Source organism: Streptopelia decaocto (assembly GCF_964273445.1).
Source record: "Streptopelia decaocto genome assembly, chromosome: 1".
Taxonomy (NCBI): domain Eukaryota; kingdom Metazoa; phylum Chordata; class Aves; order Columbiformes; family Columbidae; genus Streptopelia; species Streptopelia decaocto.
Window position 1 is genome coordinate 16,728,119 of NC_138663.1, and position 22,886 is coordinate 16,751,004.

The 22,886-nt window shown below is 42.1% G+C and overlaps 2 protein-coding genes across 11 annotated transcripts in view; both read left to right on the forward strand.

Moving 5' to 3' along the window:
• The window catches only part of KIF21A (kinesin family member 21A), a 91,930-nt gene extending 78,527 nt beyond the window's left edge, over positions 1–13,403 (forward strand). For all 10 annotated transcript variants that reach the window (XM_082076229.1, XM_082076220.1, XM_082076225.1 and 7 more), the window contains 6 exons: positions 1,811–1,991; positions 2,336–2,500; positions 3,210–3,327; positions 5,935–6,105; positions 8,935–9,134; positions 12,125–13,403. In XM_082076229.1, the coding sequence (XP_081932355.1) occupies positions 1,811–1,991; positions 2,336–2,500; positions 3,210–3,327; positions 5,935–6,105; positions 8,935–9,134; positions 12,125–12,218 (929 nt within the window). In that variant the 3' untranslated portion in view covers positions 12,219–13,403. The remainder of the gene's footprint in view (positions 1–1,810; positions 1,992–2,335; positions 2,501–3,209; positions 3,328–5,934; positions 6,106–8,934; positions 9,135–12,124) is intronic.
• Positions 13,404–15,000: 1,597 nt separating this feature from the next.
• LOC309451348 (sucrase-isomaltase, intestinal-like) overlaps positions 15,001–22,886 on the forward strand; it is a gene marked incomplete at both ends in the record, with an annotated part of 59,599 nt that continues 51,713 nt past the window's right edge. The window contains 4 exons of the mRNA XM_082074975.1: positions 15,001–15,046; positions 19,145–19,367; positions 19,900–20,002; positions 20,087–20,232. Of these exons, the coding sequence (XP_081931101.1) occupies positions 15,001–15,046; positions 19,145–19,367; positions 19,900–20,002; positions 20,087–20,232 (518 nt within the window). The remainder of the gene's footprint in view (positions 15,047–19,144; positions 19,368–19,899; positions 20,003–20,086; positions 20,233–22,886) is intronic.

Consider the following 22,886-nt stretch of genomic DNA (forward strand, 5'->3'; position numbering starts at 1 on the left):
GCTCAGGGCTGTAAACACAGTGGAAATTGTGAGGATCCATTTTGTAACATAAGCTCAAGAAGGATTTACCATAATTATCTACAGGTTTTTAATTCCAATGGGTAGTAATTGGCTGTTTATTTGCAGTGGAAAAAGTATCTATTGAGAATAACATTAACATTTCTTGAGTGATATGATGGAAACAATCAGGGTAACATGTGCACACCTGATGTGCAGTGCAAAGTAATAGCCTCAGGGTAGGGACAGAGGTGGGAATTAGCACATCTTTGCCTGCGCTATCTACAGAGTTGAATAGAGTCTTCACACCATAGTTGATTCTTCTAGCAGAACTAAGGGCATTTTCTGCTTCCCCTGTGGTCTTGTTGCCCATCTCTTGTGGGCATAAGAGTTGTATGGCTGTTGTGGGAGGAACTGGGTTTTTAGTAGTCACTGAATTCTGTACTGGATGGTGCCACCAGTCTATGAACTCCTCAATGTGGCAGAAACAGTGTTTTGGAAGAAAACATTTTCTTCCTGTCTGACTTTCCACTGTAATCACCCATTTTGGCTTGAAGATAACATAACCAGACCTCAATGGTCATTTTTCATGAATACTCTTTTAAATATAGCTCAAAAAGTGTTTTTTTTGCATATTCTTTTTCTCTAGGCCTTTTCATATAAGATACTTATAATAAAGGACTTGTTATATTCTTAATTGTGCAGCTGAAGCTATGGCAGACTCTATTTCTCCCAAATAGAACCTGTGTGATAATCTGTGATTTTTATTTCTTTTTATTTTTTTTTCCTTTTCTTGAAGTACCGAAAGCTAAGGGCAGCTAGAGTGGTGGCTGGAAGAAGTTAACACCTCCTGATAGGGAGACTCTCCTTTTCATCTGTACACATCATGAATAAACCTTGAAATTTCAGGGCATCCTTTTTATCCCTACATTAACCCAGAGATAACCTCATCCAGATGCAGGTTTTCCATTGCTAATATTCAGGTGGCTATTCTACTTGTGGGCTGTTAAAAATAGCAAGACACACTCTATTTTTTTTTTTAATGTCTGACAATTCTTGGTATACTTTCTTTCTTTGTGCTATTATAACTACTATCTACACTCTTCATTCTCTCCACTTATTTGAGTAACAATGTGCTTCTGAAAATATATGGGATGGTACAGACATGGTACAACAGAGTTTCCTGTGCTCTCCATTTGTGTTGCAAAATTCTTGAAAACTTTTATGCATTTGGGATTTTAGTACACAAAAGGTCACAGTACTTAAATACCTTTGCTACTGAATGAAAATTGTGACTAAAGCACTTAAGCTGTGATTTTCAGAGGGTTCTAAAGCACTGAATAGTTTGGATGGCTTACCTTTGTAGTTTTGTTGTGGCAGTCAGTACTATGTCATTTTGAGCCTCAAAGTGCCTCTTGAACTATGTCCTTGAATTCTTGAATTAAAAGTTGGGGTCTTCTCTTAATCTGTCATCATCCAAAGTTTACAGCCTCAAAACTGTCTGTATCTTCACTTTCCCTGAGGTGGAATTTTATCCTTCTGAAATGCTGTGGGAGCTAACACGTGTATCTTGAATGCATAAAATTTAATGATTAATCTTGCTTAGTTTTGATGGTGGGTGATGATCATGTGTATTCTTTAAGATCTATTAAATTTAGCTGTTTTCTGTAGTGCCTACCTAAAGGGAGGGGTATGGATGACTACAAATGAACGCATGTACTGATTTCTTAAATTACTGAGTTTTAGAAAAGCATGAGTTTTCTGTGGAGTTGTTAAATATTTTCGTCCCTCCTGTTTGCTTGTCTTTATTTAGATCGTACCTGTAAAGTCTGGAATCTGGTAACTGGACAAGAGATTATGTCTCTAGGGGGTCATCCAAATAATGTTGTTTCCATAAAATATTGCAACTACACTAGCCTGGTCTTCACAGTCTCAACCTCCTATATCAAGGTGTGGGACATCAGAGATTCTGCTAAGTGTATTCGGACATTGACGTAAGTATGCTAAACCTCAAATGCCAAGAGTTTAAATCAGTCTCAATTTTAGGTAAATTTTATTCGATTTAATTCAGTAATGCAGCATAGTGTAATTCAAGTACACTGAGGCTGGAAGCTTTCTATGTGTGTTCAGGCTAAGTCACTATGGTGCACTGGTAATATATGGAAACATGAAACAATTTGCATTCATGCCTATAGTGTTTTGCCAAATATTCTCTATTCATAATTGGCTTGCAGCCTCTTTGCTCAGGTAAATAGATCTGGTTTTGAACAGTATGCAAAGCAGGAAAAACGTGATGTAGCGGTTTGTGGTTTTTTTTCTTCTTCCTCCCTGTATTCAGATCTTCGGGCCAAGCGATGCCTGGTGATGTGTGCTCGGCAAGTACTAACAGAACAGTCGCTATCCCAGCTGGGGAGAACCAGATCAATCAAATTGCACTAAATCCAACTGGCACGTTCCTCTATGCAGCTGCTGGAAACTCAGTGAGGATGTGGGACCTGAAAAGGTACTGAACACTAGCAGCAGAGAATGTTCTTTAGGTGGTTACATGTGCATACGATGCAAAGTCAATGAAATGTTTCCTGTTTATGATAACATCCATAACCCAGGCAAAATATGGTCAAGGTGTGGATCGACTCCACATATGTGGAGGTGCTCATGATTTCCTCATGTGTTAAGGTTATGGTAAATTGTTTCAGCAAAAAATAATTGGAAGAACACAAGGTTTTGTTAAGACAGGCACTATAAAACAGACTCTTGTAAGGAGACAGATGCATGAATCCTGATTAATAATTGATGATGAGATGATGAAAACCATTTGATGTTATGTAATATAATATGGAACTATGACAGCCATGCTATAATAGCAGTTTTCCAAACAGAACCCACACCTAAAGAGTACATTCAAAATACAGAAAATACTTTGTCTTTCCTTCTATTTTTTAAAATTATTTTTTTTATTATTAAAATTTTAATGATTTTATTATTTTATTATTTATGATTATTTTATTATTTTAATTATTATTATAAATTATTATTTTACATAAAAATAAGCTTTTGTTTACATTTAACATTAACCCATGGATACGAGCAATAGACATGAATAGTGAAGACATAAGGGAAAATAGAAAGATCCAATCTGGCAGAAATTGTGCTATAGACTGTATTGGATGTATGGACAAATAACAAATCCTCATTTATTCTTTTTCTTGAAGATTTCAGTCTACAGGAAAGTTAACTGGTCACCAGGGTCCTGTTATGTGCCTTACTGTAGATCGAATTTCCAATGGACAAGATCTTATTGTCACTGGTTCGAAGGATCATTATATAAAGGTAAACCATTAATATTTGCTTATTTCTTTTATCTCTTCACATCAGCAGGGGATGCAGGCTTCAGCAGAAGTGACTCACATCTCTGTATCTGAAACGTGGCAGCCAAAATGGAAATTCTTTATCAGTTATAGATTATGGATAATGTTCAGTCTTAATCAATGCTTATCATTTCAGTGTTGTTTATGTTTTTTTTATTTGGATGGCTTTCTGTAGTTAAATTTTTCTTAATCCCCAGTAAAGTGGACATCAGGTGCAGGAAGTCTTGGAGAAATATTCATAACTCTTACTTCCAAGAGCTAAATGTTATTTAAGAGTATCTTAAGTCAGTGTTTTGTTTTGAGTGCAGACCTGATTGCCTCAACAGAGACGGTCTGTGTGGTTCCACAGAGGATAGTATGGAGTCCAGCCCAGGCTCTTGCTTAAGTGTTACCTGAGTTCTGGGTGGGGAAGGACAAGGGGAGGTCAGCATATTTCAGCCAAGGAGCCCAGTCTACTTGGTGTATTCATGAGCATGCAGGTTGCTCTGAGTTGCGTTCGCAGCTTAGACACTGGTGTTAAAATGCTTTCCTGCTTCTTGGCATTGTGATTAATTCACTCAAAGATAGGCAATCTGTTTCTGGAGGGAGCGGTGTTCAGTTTTGTGTGTGTTTGTTTTTTCTCTTGTCCATATTTTTTCTGTTTCGGGCCCAACTCAGCCAGGGGTTATGTGAACCCACAAACTCCTGTTTCTCAGGAGTACGCTCGAACCACCAGACTATGGGAACTATACATCAGCTCCCCCATGAAGCTGCCCCTCGCACTGCAAAGAACATGTGATTCATGAGGCCCCAGAGAGAATGAGCAAGATACTTTGGCTTGTTATGAGGGAGTGCCTTCATTCTGACCTTTGTACTTCTCACACACTGGAAAAAGTGTATAAACGTGTCTAGGAGTGGAGCGGGCACCAGGACCTGAGTGAGCTTTCTCGCTGAGCTGGCCTTTCTCTTTTTTATATTATCCTGCGATTCTTGGATGCTTGGTTGTGCGCTGGCCTCACCTTGGAAGACAGTCTGGGAGCTTGATGGTTTGGGCCATGGGTTTGAACCATCAGTAGTTCCTGTGGTTAGAGGCCAGAGAGTTCCTAGGCAGTGGCATGACAGAGAGGTGCTCATTAATTACTTCTCTGCACAGTTCAGGATATTGGGTTAGTGAAGAGCTGCCTTCCTGGCACAGTAATGAGTATAGAACCTCAGCGGGGACAACAGGCTGTGATCATGTAATGCAAGTTTGTCATGCTACCAACTCATGTGACAGGCAAGGTCATGGGAGGGCTTTTGGAAAACACAGCTGTCAACAGTCAGGCAAGTTCATCTGCCATTCTCGTGTGCTCCCTTGCTGTGGGTAGGCTACAGAAATCCTTATGAGGTGCCTGCCTCTTGACTTACTTACATCACTGGAATATATAGGGATATTTTGGCCATGTGTATGTGCATGTGCTTCAGAGTAGCGTGTGTTCTGCAAGGTGAATACCTCCATAATAATCAAACCGCTTTGGATATGATTTCTATGATTTAGAAATGATTTCTATGGGCACGATCAGTGCAGCAGTTTGGGAATTCTCAGGGTTCCTCCACATGGGAAGGTCCACTGGGAATAGTAGGTCTGGTCACAGCTGCCGCTTTCCCCTACCACAGGAAACTACTGTCTTGTCTACTGAGCCAGGACTAGTCACCTCTAAGTGCCTAACTTTTCTGGTGTATCATTGAACTTTTTTGTTACAACTGAACTGGCGCATGTTAATTGAATGTGGTAACTTTTAAAATACCTTTAAATAACTTAAGGTATTCTTTTACATGACCAAGCTGTCACTTTTCTACTGCCAAGCTTATTCATTTTAAAAGGTCGATGAAGAGCAAATAATAGGGGATGAAGTCTGACATTTGCTTGTGAAACAGAGGTAGCAGTTTAAAGAGTTAGAGCTCATCTGTTCCTCCTCAGCTCAGTCTAACTGGGTAAGTTCTGGCCTGCTACAACGCAAAATGAAACAGGGTTGCTTATCCTGCTGCTCTAGGGACAAAAAACCTGATGGGATTGATTATGCTTTAGGTTGTTAAAATGGCCTCTCTTAAAGAATCTGTTTTGAGATCCCATTGTTGGAGCGCTGGCAAGGAGAGAGGTATGCCTAGTCCATGGAAAACATTGTAGTGCTTGCCTAAACATCCTGTCCAGAAAAACATCTTAATGCCTCTTCCTGCAGCTGCCTGTGCAATTCTCCCAGGGTGAGTCTTGTTTCCCATGCTCATTCACAAGCTTTGTCCTTCTAGCCCACACACGCTGTATATATAGGCTCTTCCTTGTGAAGACAGTGTGTATTTCGTAATCAAGTAGTAGCACCTCTTCCCAGAGCAATCTTTTCAGAAGTTATTGAAGCATTCCTGATTCGGGCAAGAGGTAGAAGAGGAGAAAGGAATGGTTCTGGTAGATAAATATTGTTGGAGGTACATCATGATATGGTGGTCTGCAACAAGATTCTGAGTTTTTCCCCTGAAGTTATTCACTGCACATCCTCCAAGCTGGTTAGGTGACAGATAATTTAGCTTAACATACTTGATCTTTTATCTATTGTAGATGTTCGATGTAACTGAAGGAGCTCTTGGAAGTGTAAGTCCTACACACAATTTTGAACCCCCTCATTATGATGGCATTGAAGCACTTGCTATTATGGGAGACAACCTTTTCAGTGGATCCAGAGATAATGGAATTAAGAAATGGGATTTGGCTCAAAAAGACCTTCTTCAGGTAATGTGAAAAATCACACACCTAATGTGACAGTCATGCTGTAGAACTGTTTTGAGGTTGTGTAAATGTTCACGCTCATATGATGACTGTTCACTTAGATACTGATGTTTTTAACGGTAAAGGTGCGGAGCACAGACTAAAAATCAATAATGTACTTGATCTTTACACGAGGAATGCAGTTGTTTCTCTTTTCAGTGAATGCACTGTCAGCAAGTTCTGATGAAGTGGTCAGTCCCTCTATTTTAGCTTTGAGTGTGTGAGGTTTGGTTTTTTGCTTTGGAATGAAGGCAGCACTTGCCTCCTCTGTGACTGGAACCATTGGATATCATCCTTGTCATTGACAAGTTAGTAAGTTCTGGACTTGAGGACTCATTAATGACAAACAATACATTAGATCAGGCTACAGAGTATTTTCTTGTGAAGAGGGTTTACAACCTACCTTGCTCCACCAAGTCTTTTTTTTTTTTTTCTAAAAAGATTATTGAGATCTCCATTCGTCTTGTTATACAATGCATATGTTAAATAATTTATACAACACACATAATAATCTGTTTGCTAATAGAAAATCAGGGGAAAAGAAGGTGGAAGGGTGCAAAAAGGACCTCAAATCCAGGGAAACTTTGAAGTTCATTGTAATTTGTTTGACATGGAGAACTTTGATTTTGGCTATTGCTATAAACTAGTCTGTACTTTTAGGTCGAATGAGAGGTTGTTGAGGTAGAGAGACAATTATTTGAGACCGTGTGAGAAATGGAAGGCAGAAAAACAGATGCCAGAAGATACTGCTGTTTTTGCAGGGATTTGGTTAGATTAGATATCAATCATTTAATAATTTTTAGAGGGACGAGTAATGTGTCTTTTTTGCATTTAATGTGCAGATTCATAGCAAGGAAACAAATAGAATATTGAAGTTTTGAGACATGGGAGAATAATGGACTGGTCACATGTGACAGAAGAAAATTTCCATATGGACATACTGTGTATTCCATAAATATACAAACTTTCTTGACCTTCTTTCAAAGTTGTCCAATTAGTTGCCAGTTCCTTTTTGGAATACTAAGACTTCACAGTTAAAATAAGGATTCAGAAATTCAGCTGCTTACAGAAAATCTTCACTTGGCCATACTGGGCCATCTGCCCTCTCATCTGTCTGTCTAGAGGAATGCACTAAGCAGCTTGTTAGTGAAGACAGGAGGACTGCAGGAACAGGAAAGATTTTGTATTTTCAGGGTGACTTTATTAAAGCTGTAAGAAGCATCTTCACTCTTGCATTTTAGGCTCATTAAAATATTATGCGATGTGCATTTTTGCCATTGCAATTAACATCAGAAAGAATAAAGGGGGAAGGGTGAAGTAGTATGTAACAGTGGACTAGATGCATGCCTTTTCTTATCTTCCTTTTGGTATATATGCATTTCATAATTTCTATACTTCATGTTCCCCCTTTTGTTTGTTGGTTTGAAAAGTAAAACTTAATAAAAATTATCTCACACTTCCTTCTTTCTATTTATTTCTATAAAGTATTTGGTGTTTTTCAAGTAAGTGAGACCAAAGTGTTTGACAAAACAATATAAAGAATTCTTATTCGCTATCTTTTTAGGCCTTGCCCAGCTGAGTTTTCAAAATCTCCAGGGCCACAGATTGCACAGCTGCTCTGTGACCCATTGCACTCCTTCAACTACTCTTGTGTGAATTTCCTCCTGACTCATAGTCAGTCAGAATTTCTGTTGTTGCAGTTTTTTGTGGTGTGTACACTTGGTTGTTTTAGATGTAGGAAAAAAATAAATGTGAAACAGAGCTGAGCTGCTTTCAAGTATAAATGCTAACATTTCAATAGATGTCCTTCTTTGTCATCCATGTGTTAAAACAAATGTGATCCTCTAGAACTGGTGAAAATCACTTAAACATGCTACTCAAACTAATTTGGAGATCATCAACATCCCAAGCCACAAAACACTGCTTGGCAAAATTCAGATGTACGAGAACCACACCCCTCTCAGTTTCATTAAGTGCTGCAGGACCAGACCATCGGTGTTGTGATAGCAGCGTGTTATAGGTGAAACATCGAGATGATCCTCAGAAGCTGAATGTCCTCCATAACATGAGAAAGGCAGCAAACCAAAGCAGTTCCTACTAAACTAAACTGGGGAAGAGCCACTTTGGTCCCCTTAAAAGACAAACTGGGGCTCTTATTTCCCCAGTGCTGGTACCAAATGCATGGTGTTCTCAGCTGGTCTGTGCAGCATTTTGCTTTCTGAATTAATAGTAAAATGTTAGTGTCCTTCCTCAATAAAGAACTGATGTATTTTTGTGAAGTGCTACATCACAAAATAATTTATCATCTGTAATGGGAAAAGAAGAAAGGAGGAAAGAAAATATAGAAACAGCTTCTGTCTCCCTGGTGTATTTTCTGTGCAGTATTTTGGATTTTCTTTAGGTGTTTTATAGCTGTTTTACAGACAGACTTGAAACATACACAGGGACCATATGTTCAAATATGCATTTGAACATATGCAGATTCAACATTATCCTAAATGAATTTTTGTTCCACATCAGGTTGGTTGTGCATATTGGATTTTCTTCTTGTTTTGCAGTACTATTGCAGAAAGAGAAACAAACTCAAGATATAGAAGTAGCCTCATAGAAGATATCACCCTCCTTGCTGTAAAGGAGGAGAAGCCCCAGGGCTGGGATACACGTGGAGTCATGTAGCAAATCTACTGCAGGACAGGAATCGGGCTTTGAACTTGGGATTTTTCCATTTCTGTGCTTGTTCCTCTAGAATTTTTTTCGCAGTCCTGTGAGACTCACCTGCCTTCTCTTTTTCAGCAAGTTCCTAATGCTCACAAAGACTGGGTGTGTGCTCTTGGCCTGGTACCTGCTGCTCCGGTTCTGCTCAGCGGCTGCCGAGGAGGAAACATCAAACTCTGGAACGTGGAAACCTTCGCACCCATTGGGGAGATGAAGGGACACGACAGCCCTATAAATGCCATCTGCACCAATTCCAGCCAGATTTTCACAGCAGCAGAGTGAGTTTTTCTTCTCCATGAATATTTCTTTTCTCTAGCTTCTGCTACAATTCTGTATCAAAAATAGCGTGGTCAGCAGGACAAGGGAAGTGATCCTTCCCCTGTACTCTGCATTGGTGAGGCCACACCTGGAGTATTGTGTTCAGTTCAGGAAAGACATTAAAGTGCTGGAGCGGGTCCAGAGAAGAGCAACAAGACTGGTGAAGGGACTTGAACACAAGACCTATGGGGAGAGGCTGAGGGAGCTGGGCTTGTTTAGTCTGGTGAAGAGGAGGCTTAGAGGTGACCTCATCACTCTCTATAACTACCTGAAGGGAAGTTATAGCCAGGTGGGGATTGGTCTCTTCTCCCAGGCAGTCAGCAATAGGACAAGGGGGCATGGGCTTAAACTCTGCCAGGGGAAATTTAGGCTGGATATTAGAAAGAAATTCTTTACAGAGAGAGTGGTCAGGCATTGGAATGGCTGCCCAGGGAGGTGGTGGACTCACCGTCCCTGGAGGTTTTTAAACTGAGATTGGACATGGCACTTAGTGCCATGATCTAGTAAACGGACTAGAGTTGGACCAAGGGTTGGACTCAATGATCTCTGAGGTCTTTTCCAACCCAGTCGATTCTGTGATTCTGCAGGTGCTAATGAATTTAGGAGATCTTCAGCTCTTTAAATCATTTCATAGCAAGCGTGGGGAAACAGGGCCCTTAAATGCTAATAATATACTGCAGTGGTCTTCAAAGTAGGGTGTGTGTGTCCCAGGGCATGCACAAGATGATCCATTGAAGTGTGGGAAGAAAATATTTAGAACTTCAGTAGTTCAGGTATATAATTGATAGATTAATAAATATACAGTAAGGGTGAATGTTGTTGGGTTTTTTTAATGTGTGATGGGGTATGTATCAAAAATGTTTGAAGACCACCACTTCACAGGATGTCAGGGAGAATTTGGCAGCAGTGAGAATTTTACCAACTTTTATTTATAGTTGGACTGTTTAGTACTAAGACTGACTACTGACCTGTGATAATTTCTCTAAAAGCCGTTTGATGTGCTGACACACAGCAGAAGCTTTGCAAGCTGTCCCAGTGTCCTTTTAAAAACCCGGTTTTGAATATTTGCTTCTTCAGTAAAAGTGAGCAACTTTAGTACCTGAAACCCCAGCAGACTTGACCACAAAAAATACCCAGTTCTGGAGAAAGGACAGGAGACAGCAACAGAGCCCACTTACCAGAGCAGTCTGAGCGCAGGAGCTGTGAAAGCTGTTGTGTTGTCTTCTGGTGCCAACCACGGAAGCTTCTGCTCTTCTGAATACAGGCAGGGCTTTCTGAATCGAAGCAGGACTACTTCCCATTCGGGAGTTGCTAAGTTTCTCCATTTGGTGGCCGGTTTTCATGGTTAAGCATTCACAGATGGTGTGGAAACATCAACACTGATGTTTCTGTTTGCTTAAAGATTATCAATGAATTTAGAACATGCGTGAATGTTAAATTTCTTTATTACTAGTGAAAGAAAATCCCAACTTTTGGCAATTACAACATTGTGGTGAAGGTCTACAGAATGTGAGGTATCCCTGACCATTTAAAGCACAGTGAAAGCTCAAGCCAGAAAACCTCTGTGCTCTGCTGAAGTCCATCCCAGCTGCTGCCTCCTGGCCTGTTTGGGGTGAATATAAGGAATACACGAGTCAACGTTTGCTAGTCACATGACTCGGTGTTGATGAGAAATTCGTTGCTTCTCTTTCACAGTATAAGTTGCTATTTAACAAGGCTAATTCTTTATTTTACTTTTTAATTATGATAGAGTTTTGTAACACATTCCATGTGATACTTTACTTACATGTACTTTAAAATTGTGCAAATAGTGATTGTTGCTAAAGTACAGAATTACAACTTGCCTCTCCTGGGCTTCTGAATTGGGGAAGGGATTTGGGTTTTTGGGGGTGGTTGTTTCTTCAGGGTTTGGTTTTTTTTGGGGGGGGGCTTTGTGTCTTGTGGTTCTGTGTGTTTTTTTTTTTTACCTTTTCTTATTACACACTGACACCTCTCATGAAAACTGAGCACATTTCAGATCCTGTTTGATTTAACCTCTTATAATTTCTCATGCTTTTTTAGGACAATGTCTTGTCCTAGTGAGTCTGTCTTTCCACAGAATCACAGAATGTCGGGGATTGAAAGGGACCTCGAAAGATCATCCAGTCCAATCCCCCTGCTGGAGCAGGAACACCCAGATGAGGTTACACAGGAATGTGTCCAGGCGGGTTTGAATGTCTCCAGAGTAGGAGACTCCACAACCCCCCTGGGCAGCCTGTTCCAGTGCTCTGATACCCTTACTGAGAAGTTTCTTCTCAAATTTAAGTGGAACCTCTTGTGTTCCAGTTTGAACCCATTACCCCTTGTCCTATCATTGGTTGTCACCAAGAAGAGCCTGGCTCCATCCTCGTGACACTCACCCTTTATATATTTGTAAACATTAATGAAGTCACCCCTCAGTCTCCTCTTCTCCAAACTAAAGAGACCCAGCTCCCCTCAGCCTTTCCTCATAAGGGAGATGCTCCACTCCTTTAATCATCTTTGTTGCCCCTCCAGTTCTGTAGTACACTGGCTGTTTGTGGTCTTCTGAGTTGCAAATAGCTGCATCATGGAAGCTTCTCTCTGATATCAGTCTACTTAAACCTGTTGCTGTTATTAAGTTGTATCTTAAAGAATGAAGTAATATTAGACTAGGTTTTTTACTTTCCTACCTTTCCTACTTTTTTTTTTTTTTTTCTATATACCTGCCTAAACAGTTAAAGGTATTAGCCAGTGCTGTGATAACGTTCAGGAATCTTAAATATTGTAAATCTTGGATTTCAAAGTCTCCTGGAGGTGGAATGACCATTGCATATCCATTAAGGAAATCTTATTTCGCCAACAATACCTTTCAGGAAAAGACACTTGAGCTGTCCCTCTTCCTCCCCAGTTTCATTACCCAGCTCTAATAGTGCTTTATTTTGTTTTTCAGTGACCGCACTGTGAGGATCTGGAAAGCTCGAAACGTATTAGATGGACAGAGCTCAGATACAGGAGATGCAAGTGAAGATCTTGCCAGTAATTGAAATGATGGGGATAAATGAATATATTGATGGATTTGAGGTGCACTCTATGCAGTTTGCTGCATGCTTTTTAGGTGAACACTGATGACTGGAATGAACTGAAAAATAAGAGTGAACTCTTCTACTTAGACCTGCTGTCCTTAAAATATGTACTGTATTTAAGAAAAAAATAACCCTTGGTAACATGCTTGTGTCTCAGTGGTCACATATACATGTCTATATATTATGGCTGAATGTGTGTGTATATGTAACACTTGCAGTTAAAATTAACTGGAAATCAGTCTTCTCTAATGACCATCTCAAAATTATAACCTAGAATGCTGCTCTGCTGTATTTCACTCACAAGTATGATCAGCTGTTTTGCATTTTAGGGTAGCAGGGGAATGATGATGTCCCAATAATAAGCCTTTGATTATGACAGGCATTGTTTCAAGATTCTAAAGGTCACTGACACTGTTGTTAGGAAAGTGGAGTGAATAACTGGTAGGAAGAAGCTGTTGATGACACATCTGTCTGACATGGCCGTACCTGCTAACAGTGAACGCCGTATGATTTGTGTTAATGTTGGCATATAATCCTTGTTGACCAAAGTTGTGCAGCTATGTATACTCTGTGCTCAGGACTAGAACTCAAATGCTCACAAATTGGTATGTTTTATTAGTGTTTTGCCTATATTCTGTAATGACTAGGTGTTCTTAATGTCATAACAGAAATATATCTTAATCTATTTTTCTTACGGATTTGTTTCTATCATCTCACATTTTCCTTTTTAAAGCAAAATGTCTTTCCTTTTTATCTAATTTTATATGCTGCTAAACGTATTTTAAATACACTGTTTTGCAAACCTTGGCAGTTACTTTGAGAACTGAACCACGTGTATTGGAAAAAGCTATGTAAATAGTTGGTTGTACAAAGAAAATATCTTATCTTGTGCCTGTATGACTTTTAAAGCTCTTAGAGTGTGGATATTGAGGGAGGATGTATAATTTACCCAGCTGCTCTGAATATTAATTTGTAAATTCTGCAAATTTTTTAAAATTGTGTAGATTCACTTGCAGTGTTTGGATATTGAGGTTGTTTTGGTTGTTCTTTTGGTTTTTTGCTTTTTTTTTTTTTTCTCCAGAAATATCAGTCTGTAAATTATAGCTTATGTAGGTAATACAAATAAAGATGTGAATGTGAACTACTTTTCTTTGCCTTTTCCATCATACTTCCTTATTAAAAAATCATTTCCCTTGCAAAGGCCCTGAATATAAAATGCACAATTTTACACAATGCAGTAGAATAGCTTGCTGAGTAACGCAGTCCACAGGTGGTTCTGGTGTCCCACCTCTGTGTTCTTGTTGGCCATTATTTGTGTTTTGATAGTGCTTAGGAACCCTGGTAGGATTCCCTCATACCAAGTACTGTGCAGACTCAAAATGAAGCAGATGGCTCCTGTTCCAAGGAGATGACGGGTCTTACCATATTACATATGGTCTGTCAAACAAAGAAGGGTTCTGATGCCTCTTACTCATCTTGGAGGAATTATATCCTTCATAGCTCAGCTTGAAAGGAGATGAAAATGCATACGGCTTGTGATTTGAGGCTACCGATTTATTCCAAGTTTTGGCAGTAATGAGTAATGATGCATATCGTTCAGAAACAATGTGTAGGTTAGTTAAAATTAACAGCAGCAATACCAATTGATGTTTATCTATCATGCTTTTTGACCGCTTAAGAGCTGTACACACAAAAGATCTGGCACCGTGTCAGCAACTCTGAGCAAAACTCCCAGTGCGGAGTAGATTTACGTGCAAGACCCATGTGAGAGGCTTCGTGTGCCTGGTGGAGGGTCCCTGTTCCACCTGGCCCAGTGGCTGAAGGCCACTTGCTGTGCCAACCTACGCAAGTGATGCCAACAGCTTGGTGACCACTAGTTTTGGAGGCTTCTGCCTCTCACCTGGGAACACTGAGGAGCTGCAGTTTTTTAGTGTGTGTGCAAGATTCATACGAGTGTTGCTCTGCAACTGCAGGACAGAAGTCTTTATGAAGCTGGGAAATTATGACCTGCTGCCAGGCATCAGGCTGCTCTGATTAGATAATCCATATGGGACGGGGCTGTTGTGGCAGTGGTCTGAATTGCAGATGTTTCTCTCTGGTGATGCTTGACAAAGCAGACATTTCATTAGACAAAGCTGTCTCCTGATAGAACTTGGATAGTAAGTGTATAGAAATATATGTTTATTTATTTATTTCCTCTAGGAAGACATTCCACCTAAACCAGATCTTACTGCAGAACACAGCTTTACTCAAAGTTTTTGCCTTTGAGTATTCAGAAGAAAATTGTCATTTTGTGAACGTCGCATTATCAGTGTCTTGTTTTAATAGAGTGTTATCAACTGGGGATTTTTCTTCTCCAAACTTTAAATTTGTACTATAAGACTACATATATGAAAAAAAGATAATATGTAATCAGAAAAAGGTAAGCACTGGGCTCATTGTCTGAAAATTTTTGTTTAAAAAAAATGAAGATGATCTCTGAAAAATTAAGTCATCATGGGAAAGTCTTGTTCTCTCTCAAAGCTGGAATTCACAGGTTTGTGGACAACTTAGTAAGTACATCATATCTGGTTAGATGTGTTCTGAAATACAGGCAAGGTCATGTGTTATAATTAATCTCATGTGAGATACGAATGCTGAGAAAATATTTGCAAGGTTTCTTATTGCATATCGGAACAAGTGCTTATCGTGCCGATGCCTTGAATAAAAGGCTTCGTGCACCTGCAGAAGTTGATGTTCAGCCATGAAGAGGAGCAAGGGGCTGTGTATCTTGGCTGTTGTGCTTGCAGGTAATTGTATGATATTTGCATTTTCTCATGGGCTTCAAAAGCAAGATGTAAATGTGAAAACAACAGAAGAGCTATTAGGGGAGGGGATCTCTTTCCACAAAAAAGGAGAGAACAGGAATGGCTTTAACCCCACCTGAGGTCACTGTGCAAAGACAACAGGGCTGGCTTGTTCAGAAAGACACCCCAGTCCAACAGCAGATCCAGCTCCTGTGCACCAGCACAGCTGCACTGGGGTCAATGGGACCATTCAGCTGCTGCAACGTGCCCTGTGCGTTGCTATAATAGTTTGTTTGCTGTCATTTTGCCCCAGTATGCCAGAGGTTAATTAGGCCTAGAGTCCAGTAAAGGGACAATGCATCTTATTATGTTCAGAGGAGGGTGACAAAGCTGGTGAGGGGCCTGGAGCACAAGTGTGATGAGGAGCAGCTGAGGGAACTGGGGCCGTTCAGCCTGGAGAACAGGAGGCTGAGGGGAGACCTTATCACTGTCTACAACTACCTGAAAGGAGGTGGTAGCATGGAGGGGGTTGGTCCCTTCTCCCAAGCGGCAAGTGATGGGACAAGAGGAAATGGCCTCAAGTTGTGCCAGGGGTGGTTTAGATGGGATATGAGGAAAAAATTCTTCATGGAAAGAGTTGTCAGGCATTGGAACAGGCTGCCCAGGGAAGTGGTGGACTCCTGGAGTGGTTCTTAGGGACACAGTGTAGTGCTAGAGGTAGGTTATGGGTGGACTCTCTGATCCTGAGAGTGTCTTCCAGCCAAAACAATTTTATGATTCTATGTTGCTAGAAAAAGGAAGAGGGAACCTCTGCAGCAACTGTCTTTGAAACATATGAATAAACACAAAATGTAAAGGCTAATGTCATTACATTAAAAGGCTTGTGGTAATATTTTAGTTCCTTGCTTACATCAGATTGCAGCATTTTCTAATCTAACTTTGCAAAGTTGGAATTGGGGTTTTTAAAAATGGGGATCATTTTTCACATATGTAGTTCAAACTGCCTCTCTTAAGCTTCTGTTCCCATGGAAATTATCATGAAAAGCAGCAAGTAGCCATACCTATCGCTAAATTCAACTGCTGGCTTGCATTTCATATTCTGCATATGTTTATAGGCATGGTCCATAAATGCAGTGAAAATGATGTGGAGATATTAAAATTAAAACGTTTTTTAAAAGTAGAGAAGGAAAATTGCATCTTCCCCCTTGCTACTATCCCATTTGCACTCCAATAGAAGTAAATCCAGGAACAAGGGATGAATAAAGTTATAGACTTCTTCAGTTGCTCATACCTGCAAGTGCTTATTTTCAAAATTTGCTGGAAAATTTAAGATTCATAGTGATGATGGGAGAAAAAAACTTTAAAATGTCTTGTCTCCTGCTGGGGTGATGTTTTTTCCCTTGAACTAGCTTTGTCATTCACAATATCCCTCTTATTAAGTATTTTGAAAGTATTTTATTATACAAATGAGTTGATAGAAGTCTCCTGTGAACCTATGCTATGTAAAATGGTACTAAGTTAATAATATGTTGTAGTGCATTCAGTCGTATTCTTTGATTTCAGCGTTGAAAACACTGATGGTGCGTTTGACTCCCATTCGAAAAAACAAAACCAAAACAAACGAAAAAATCTAAACGAAATGTGGTGGGTTTCCTCTGTTTTGTGCTTTGCCTGCCAAGGTGTTAACTGGATCGTGCAGGGCACAGCAGGGCAGAGCTGCTGGACGCAGAAGCCGTGTGTTCACTGCAGAGCCAGGGCTTGGTCTGGTGTTTCTTTAGCCGCTGCGGTTGCACAGGTTGGCGGACCTCAGGATCCAGAGGGCTGTGGGAAGCCTTTGAAATTCTTCCACTTCTCCCTCGATAAGCAGGAATATTTGGTGCATAGTAGTACAAAGGCACGGCACTTATTTCCAGGGGACCTGTAATCTGTGTGTCTTTCTCACACTTGGCAGGACCCAGAGTATTCAGTGTTTCATTAGACCATTGATGAATTCTCCCTGATTTCTGCTCCAAGAAGAGATAATTTAGAGTTTGCAGAGGGATGTTCATATTCCTATCACACACTGGGTCAGAATTTAGGGTTTTTCTATGTGACAGATCATGGTCGGGGGGAACGCTAGACAGAAATCACCCTGCCTGTGGGTCACGACTGCCCACCCCAGAAAACAAAGGTGGGAGCCAAGGCTGCCTCTCTGGCAGCTGGCAGAGGTTAACAGGCTCTGCCAGTGAACTCCTGCCTTGCGAAGGTGACACACGGTGTTGTGGCAGGGAGGAGCCAGCGCTGCTGCGCACCCCTGAGCCTCAGACCTGAGCAACAGCTGCTCCTGCATCCAAGGGACGGAGGTTTTCTCTAAAGACACATGTAGGCAGACAGCACTCAGCTCCTGCTTTGCTGTATTCCCACCCCCTCTTTGGAAATCGACTCTGACATCGCAGCATGATGGCATTTGCTAGTGAATCTACAGTTTTATTCTGTAAATTTTCCCGGTATATATGTATTTATTGCTTGTGCACATTTGCTTGTAAAGCTCTTTATTTGGAGAAGCCCAGACTGCATCAGCAATCACATTTAAGCTTTTAAGCACACAACAGTCCACATTAAAAAAAAAAAAAAAAAAGCAGATGTATTAGTCATTTTATGCAAAAGAGCAATTATCTTTCAAGTAGATTTTTAATATTTGAATGTTGCTGTAATGACTAAAATGACATAAGTTAACTTCAAAATAAGGATGCTGCCTGCAATATGCCTGCTCTCTTTAAGAATAGTTGATAAGGCAGCATTTTGTGGGCGTAGCGGGGAGCCGGGCTCACGGTCCCCCGGCTCCCCAGAGGCTCCCTCCATGCAGGGCAACCACAGGGCTCGGTCTGCAGCTGCAGAAAAAAACAAGATTCAGCACCTTACTAAGAGGTTTTTGTCAGGATGATTCTGCAAATGACTAATTCGTGCCTTTTCTTTTACTGCTGGCATTTTCCCTTTATTCATAACTATACCTGTATGAATGCAAGATACTAATGCTACCTAGATGTAGTAGTTATATAATATAGAAATGAAGGCTAAAAAAACATATATATAATCAGTATTTTTATATTTCTATATATCATACAGATGCATACTTATTTCACATATTTGTAGCTATGTATATAGCCTCTGTGTATAACTCGAGAGAGAGTAAGTACACAGAAAATGTAGTATTTTAATGTCTATAGCAGTTCTAGTCCTTACTGAAGTACGTCTGTTCACAGAGTCTGAAGAGTTACTCTTGTGCCATGCTAGTTGATTAATTAGCGGGCTATTTAACTTCCCATGAGTATTTAGAATCATAATATTGTTTTGGTCTCTTCTCCCAGGCAGTCAGCAATAGGACAAGGGGGCATGGGCTTAAACTCTGCCAGGGGAAATTTAGGCTGGATATTAGAAAGAAATTCTTTACAGAGAGAGTGGTCAGGCATTGGAATGGCTGCCCAGGGAGGTGGTGGACTCACCGTCCCTGGAGGTTTTTAAACTGAGATTGGACATGGCACTTAGTGCCATGATCTAGTAAACGGACTAGAGTTGGACCAAGGGTTGGACTCGATGATCTCTGAGGTCTTTTCCAACCCAGTCGATTCTGTGATTCTGTGATTCTGTGGTTGGAAAAGACTGTTAGGATCATTGGGTCCAACTGTTAACCTAACACCGCCAAGTCCACCTCTAAACTGTGTCCCTAAGAACCTCATATACGAGCTTCAGCTGAACACCAGCAGCTCCAAGCACTGAAGGATGCAGCCCCACTGCCTGGGCTTGTAAAAGGAACCAGTGGCTCTTGTCTTGGTCACGAGCAGATGTGCTGCTCTGCCACCATCTAGGTCACAACAATCACGCATATTAGCCCCAAAATGGGGAAAAACACAACCAAAAAAAGGATAACTTGAATGTTTCCAGGGATGGATGTGGATCTGAGCAACCTGATCTAGTTGAGGATGTCCCTGCTCATTGCAGGGGTGTTGGACTAGATGACCTTTGAAGGTCCCTTCCAACCCAAACTATTCTGTGATTCTTCATTATGGGTTGGTTTGTTTAACGCGGTTCTGTGCTGCTCTGACTGCTTTTTCCCGTGCCCAGCCCTGGGCGGGTGCCTGGGCCAGGCTGAACAATGCACCGGGGCCGTGCAGAAGCGCATCGACTGCCACCCCCAGCCGGGCGCTTCCCAGGAGGCCTGCGAGGCGCGGGGCTGCACCTGGTGTGCCACCGACGTGGCCAACGCTCCCTGGTGCTTCTTCTCTGAGGACAGTCCCTATGGCTACTCCCTGGGTGGGAACACCGAGTTGACAGCCAAGGGCTGGAGGTAAGAGTGCGTGGCTGCTTCGGTGCTGCGCTCTGGCACTGCCCGGCCACCACCGCTCAGAGACCTTCCTCAAGCTGCTTTGCTGCGGCGTGCTCAGCTTGCAACAAGGAGGATAAAGGTGTATTTTCCCTGTGTGTAAGCCACACAGAGCTGGGGTCCTGCACTCACACCGTGTCACTGGTGAGGACACCAGGTGCTGGCATGGGGTAGTCCCTCTCCCTGGGAGCTGTGTCCCAGGAGCCCATGAGGCATCCTTGCTTCAGGAGCTCCTATTTCATCCAGTAACAGCAACGAGAGCCTAAGCTAGACTCACCTCAGAGATTATTTTTCTCAATAGATCGGTGATTTTTTTTTAAAAGCTGAGGGAGCACAGCCAAGTTGTCCGCTGCCCGCCGTGCCAGGGTGGTGGCAGGCAGTGAGTGGTGGTGGTGGCAGGCGGTGAGTGGTGGTGGTGGTCACAGGCGGTGAGTGGTGGTGGTGGTCACAGGCAGTGAGTGGTGGTGGCGGGTGGCAGCGCATATTTCTGCCGCAGGGTAACGCTGAACAAGCGCCACACCCTCTCCCTCTTCGGAAATGACATTTCCCCGGTCGTCTTGGAAGTGGAGTTCCAGACCAGGGACAGGCTCCGGTTCAGGGTGAGTATTTGGGAGGTGATGACCTAACCAAAGCAACGCACGCTGATGAAGGAGCTCACCTGCCACCTCTTTGCCTTGCTCCAGCTCTACGACCCCAACAGTCAGCGGTTTGAAGTCCCACTTCAGATTGACTCCCCAGGGGTTGCTGCTGATGAGGCCAGCTATGAGGTGGAGTTAGTGGAGGGCTCCTCGCACTTCAGGATCAAGAGGAAAAGCACCGGCACAGTGTTGTGAGTACTGGATCTCGTTAACATCACCTTTTGGAGAAATTAAGTGACGGGGTGAGCACTGTTTCCTCACACCCGATTGTTCAGGTCTGTGTGATACAGGCACAAGCACCAATTGGACATGGCTTAATACAGATTTATGCTTTGACCCTGGAAAACACTCATTATTAGTAGAAGTATGTGCCTGTATAATGGGAGATTATCTACATGCATGAAGGAAAGATTATTAAGCAAGTCAGCTTTTGAGGCTACAGTGTTACAGCTTGCGATGCTGGTTGACTCAACTTGTCTACCACTGAACCAAGATTTCTGAAATTTAGGGTGCTGAAACATGTCAGAAATTGAGCACCAAATGTCCTGACACTCTCCAAGATGTAGGCCTAGGAAACCAAAGCTCAAACTCACAAAGGCTGTAAACGTCTAACTGCTACTTATTTCAGTAAAGGACATCTGAGGGTCTAGTTTGTCTCTCTGAAAAAATGCCAGCTGTATGTATTCTCAAGCTGGTACCATAAGTTAAACTTCAGCAAAAGCTCCCCTCACCAGCAAGTGTCAACAGCTTGTCATAATTTTCCTATTTTCCTGGCTTCCACCAACACATCTCTAGTGTGTGATGCTAGTTAGCAAGAGAGTATTTTGCAAGGAGTAGCTGCATGTGTCCTAGTCAAGGTGTGCTCCTGCCAGTTACATTCAGGGATGCTACAGAGTGGCATTAGCAGCAGTCTGTGGCTGTCTGTGGTGACAAATGGCAGGGTTACAGACCACTCTGCGTTATCACTACTTGACACAAGTGAGCGAAGGAGAGGCACAGAACAGAGGAACATGGGTACCGTTCCCATCTGGCTGTGGTTGTGTCTATATTAGCATTTTAATTCAGAACAGCAGCACCCTTTGATGTGCATCTCCTGATTACACCCACCTCTTGTGCGTTGGCTGACCTTGCAGTGCTCCTGAGGAGTGTAGATTTGGGTCCCTTCCACATCACCTCAGCAGGATGTGTGCCCTGGGAGCACATGGGTGGGCTCTGGCTGCCAACAGGCTGCTGCAGAGCAAGTCCCCGAGACCTGTGCGTTCGCTGGGTGCTCAGCACCAGCTCTGCCCATCTTGCAGCCCACCACTAGAGCAAGCACATTCCCAGAAGGCCATTGAGATCCAAGTAATTTGTTTCATGCATTAGAAAATCTAACCACAAATCAAGAAATTAAAAACTCAGCTCAGATTTCCCCTCTCCCAAGAACCTCACACACTTAAAATACAAGTATTATCTTTGAGAGCAATGTAAGGTTGGCTTAACATGTGTGATGCAGCCTCAAGAATGGTTGGAGTCTGCAAACGGAACCACCACACTGTGTTTTTAATTAACTGCGCATCCTTTTAAATTACAGTCTCTTTGCATCTCTTTTTATACACGTCACAGTCAATTCTGTAAAGTTTTCTTTTTGCAGGCTGTTGTAAATGGATGTATTATGCATTACTCTGATAACAAAAGTAATTTAATTCCTTGTTAGACTTAACAGCTTTGTGAAAACAGTGGGCTTATATTAAAGGCCCATTTTCTTCTCTTGGTAATAAGAGATTTTCGTAAAGGCTCATTAATTGGAATGGTGATGCGGGAGGTGAATGCATAACGAGACATGGTGGACAGCTAGCTCATGGACTGTTCCTGTTCAGCCATTCTTGTCTTCGCCCAAAGCCCAAGGGTTTAGCCTAGCCAGGACATTCCCATATTTAGGACATCCTGGTTAAGGGAAGGGGCCTGCCATAAAGCAGACACAAGGTTTGATCTGCCGAGCTGCCAAAAGCACAACTCCAGTGAGAAGCAGAGGAGCACAAGTTGGTTCCCGCTGAGCAGGTTTCCAGAAGGGCACATTCCCCAGACTGCCGTGGGCTCACGGAAGCCTCCTCCATTCGCCCAGCAGTGGGGCACCCCTTGTCCCCCAAAATCTGCACTCAGCAGCAGCTCAGGCGTGGGGTGCAGCAGAGATGTGCTGCAGAGCCTGGGGAGGTAGAGGGCAGTCTTGGTTAGCAGCATCGGCGCAGCACTCAGCAGTGATGCTCTGCCATCGAGCATCGCTGGTGGGAAAGTATGTGCTGCCTCTGGGCAGGTAAAGGAATTCTCCTGAAACCCAGCTGACCCTCAGAAGAGGAAATTGCAGGTAAATGTAACATGCAGCTAACAGATTTTTATCCTGCAAACAATGGCAGTGCTGCTACTAAAGGATTCTTATCAGCAGAGACACTGAATTTTGCATATAAAAAGGGAAATTATGTTTCCGGGAATTTTTGTTTCATGTGAAATGGCACAGCCGGTACTTATAGACTAAAGGATCACATCCTGGCAGGGAGCCATTCCTCTCACAGCTGAATCATATTTGGAGTTAAATTCCCTGTGTGAGGAGCAAAAATCCTTCCCTTTCATTTGCTTGCCTGTGTGTCCTGTCAGAGTGAGTGAATGCAGATGGTCAGGGATACTTCCACAGCCTGACTGAGAGGGATTTGCAGCCTCCCTAGCCGCCAGAAGAGAAGTGCAGATGGACAACTCATTTCAAAACAGGAAAGCAGGTTATATACCTCCTGGCCTAAAAGCCATGGGCGGCTGCATTTTCTTGAGTGGGGAGGATGAACTCTCAGCAAGCAGCACTACTGAAGTATCCCCA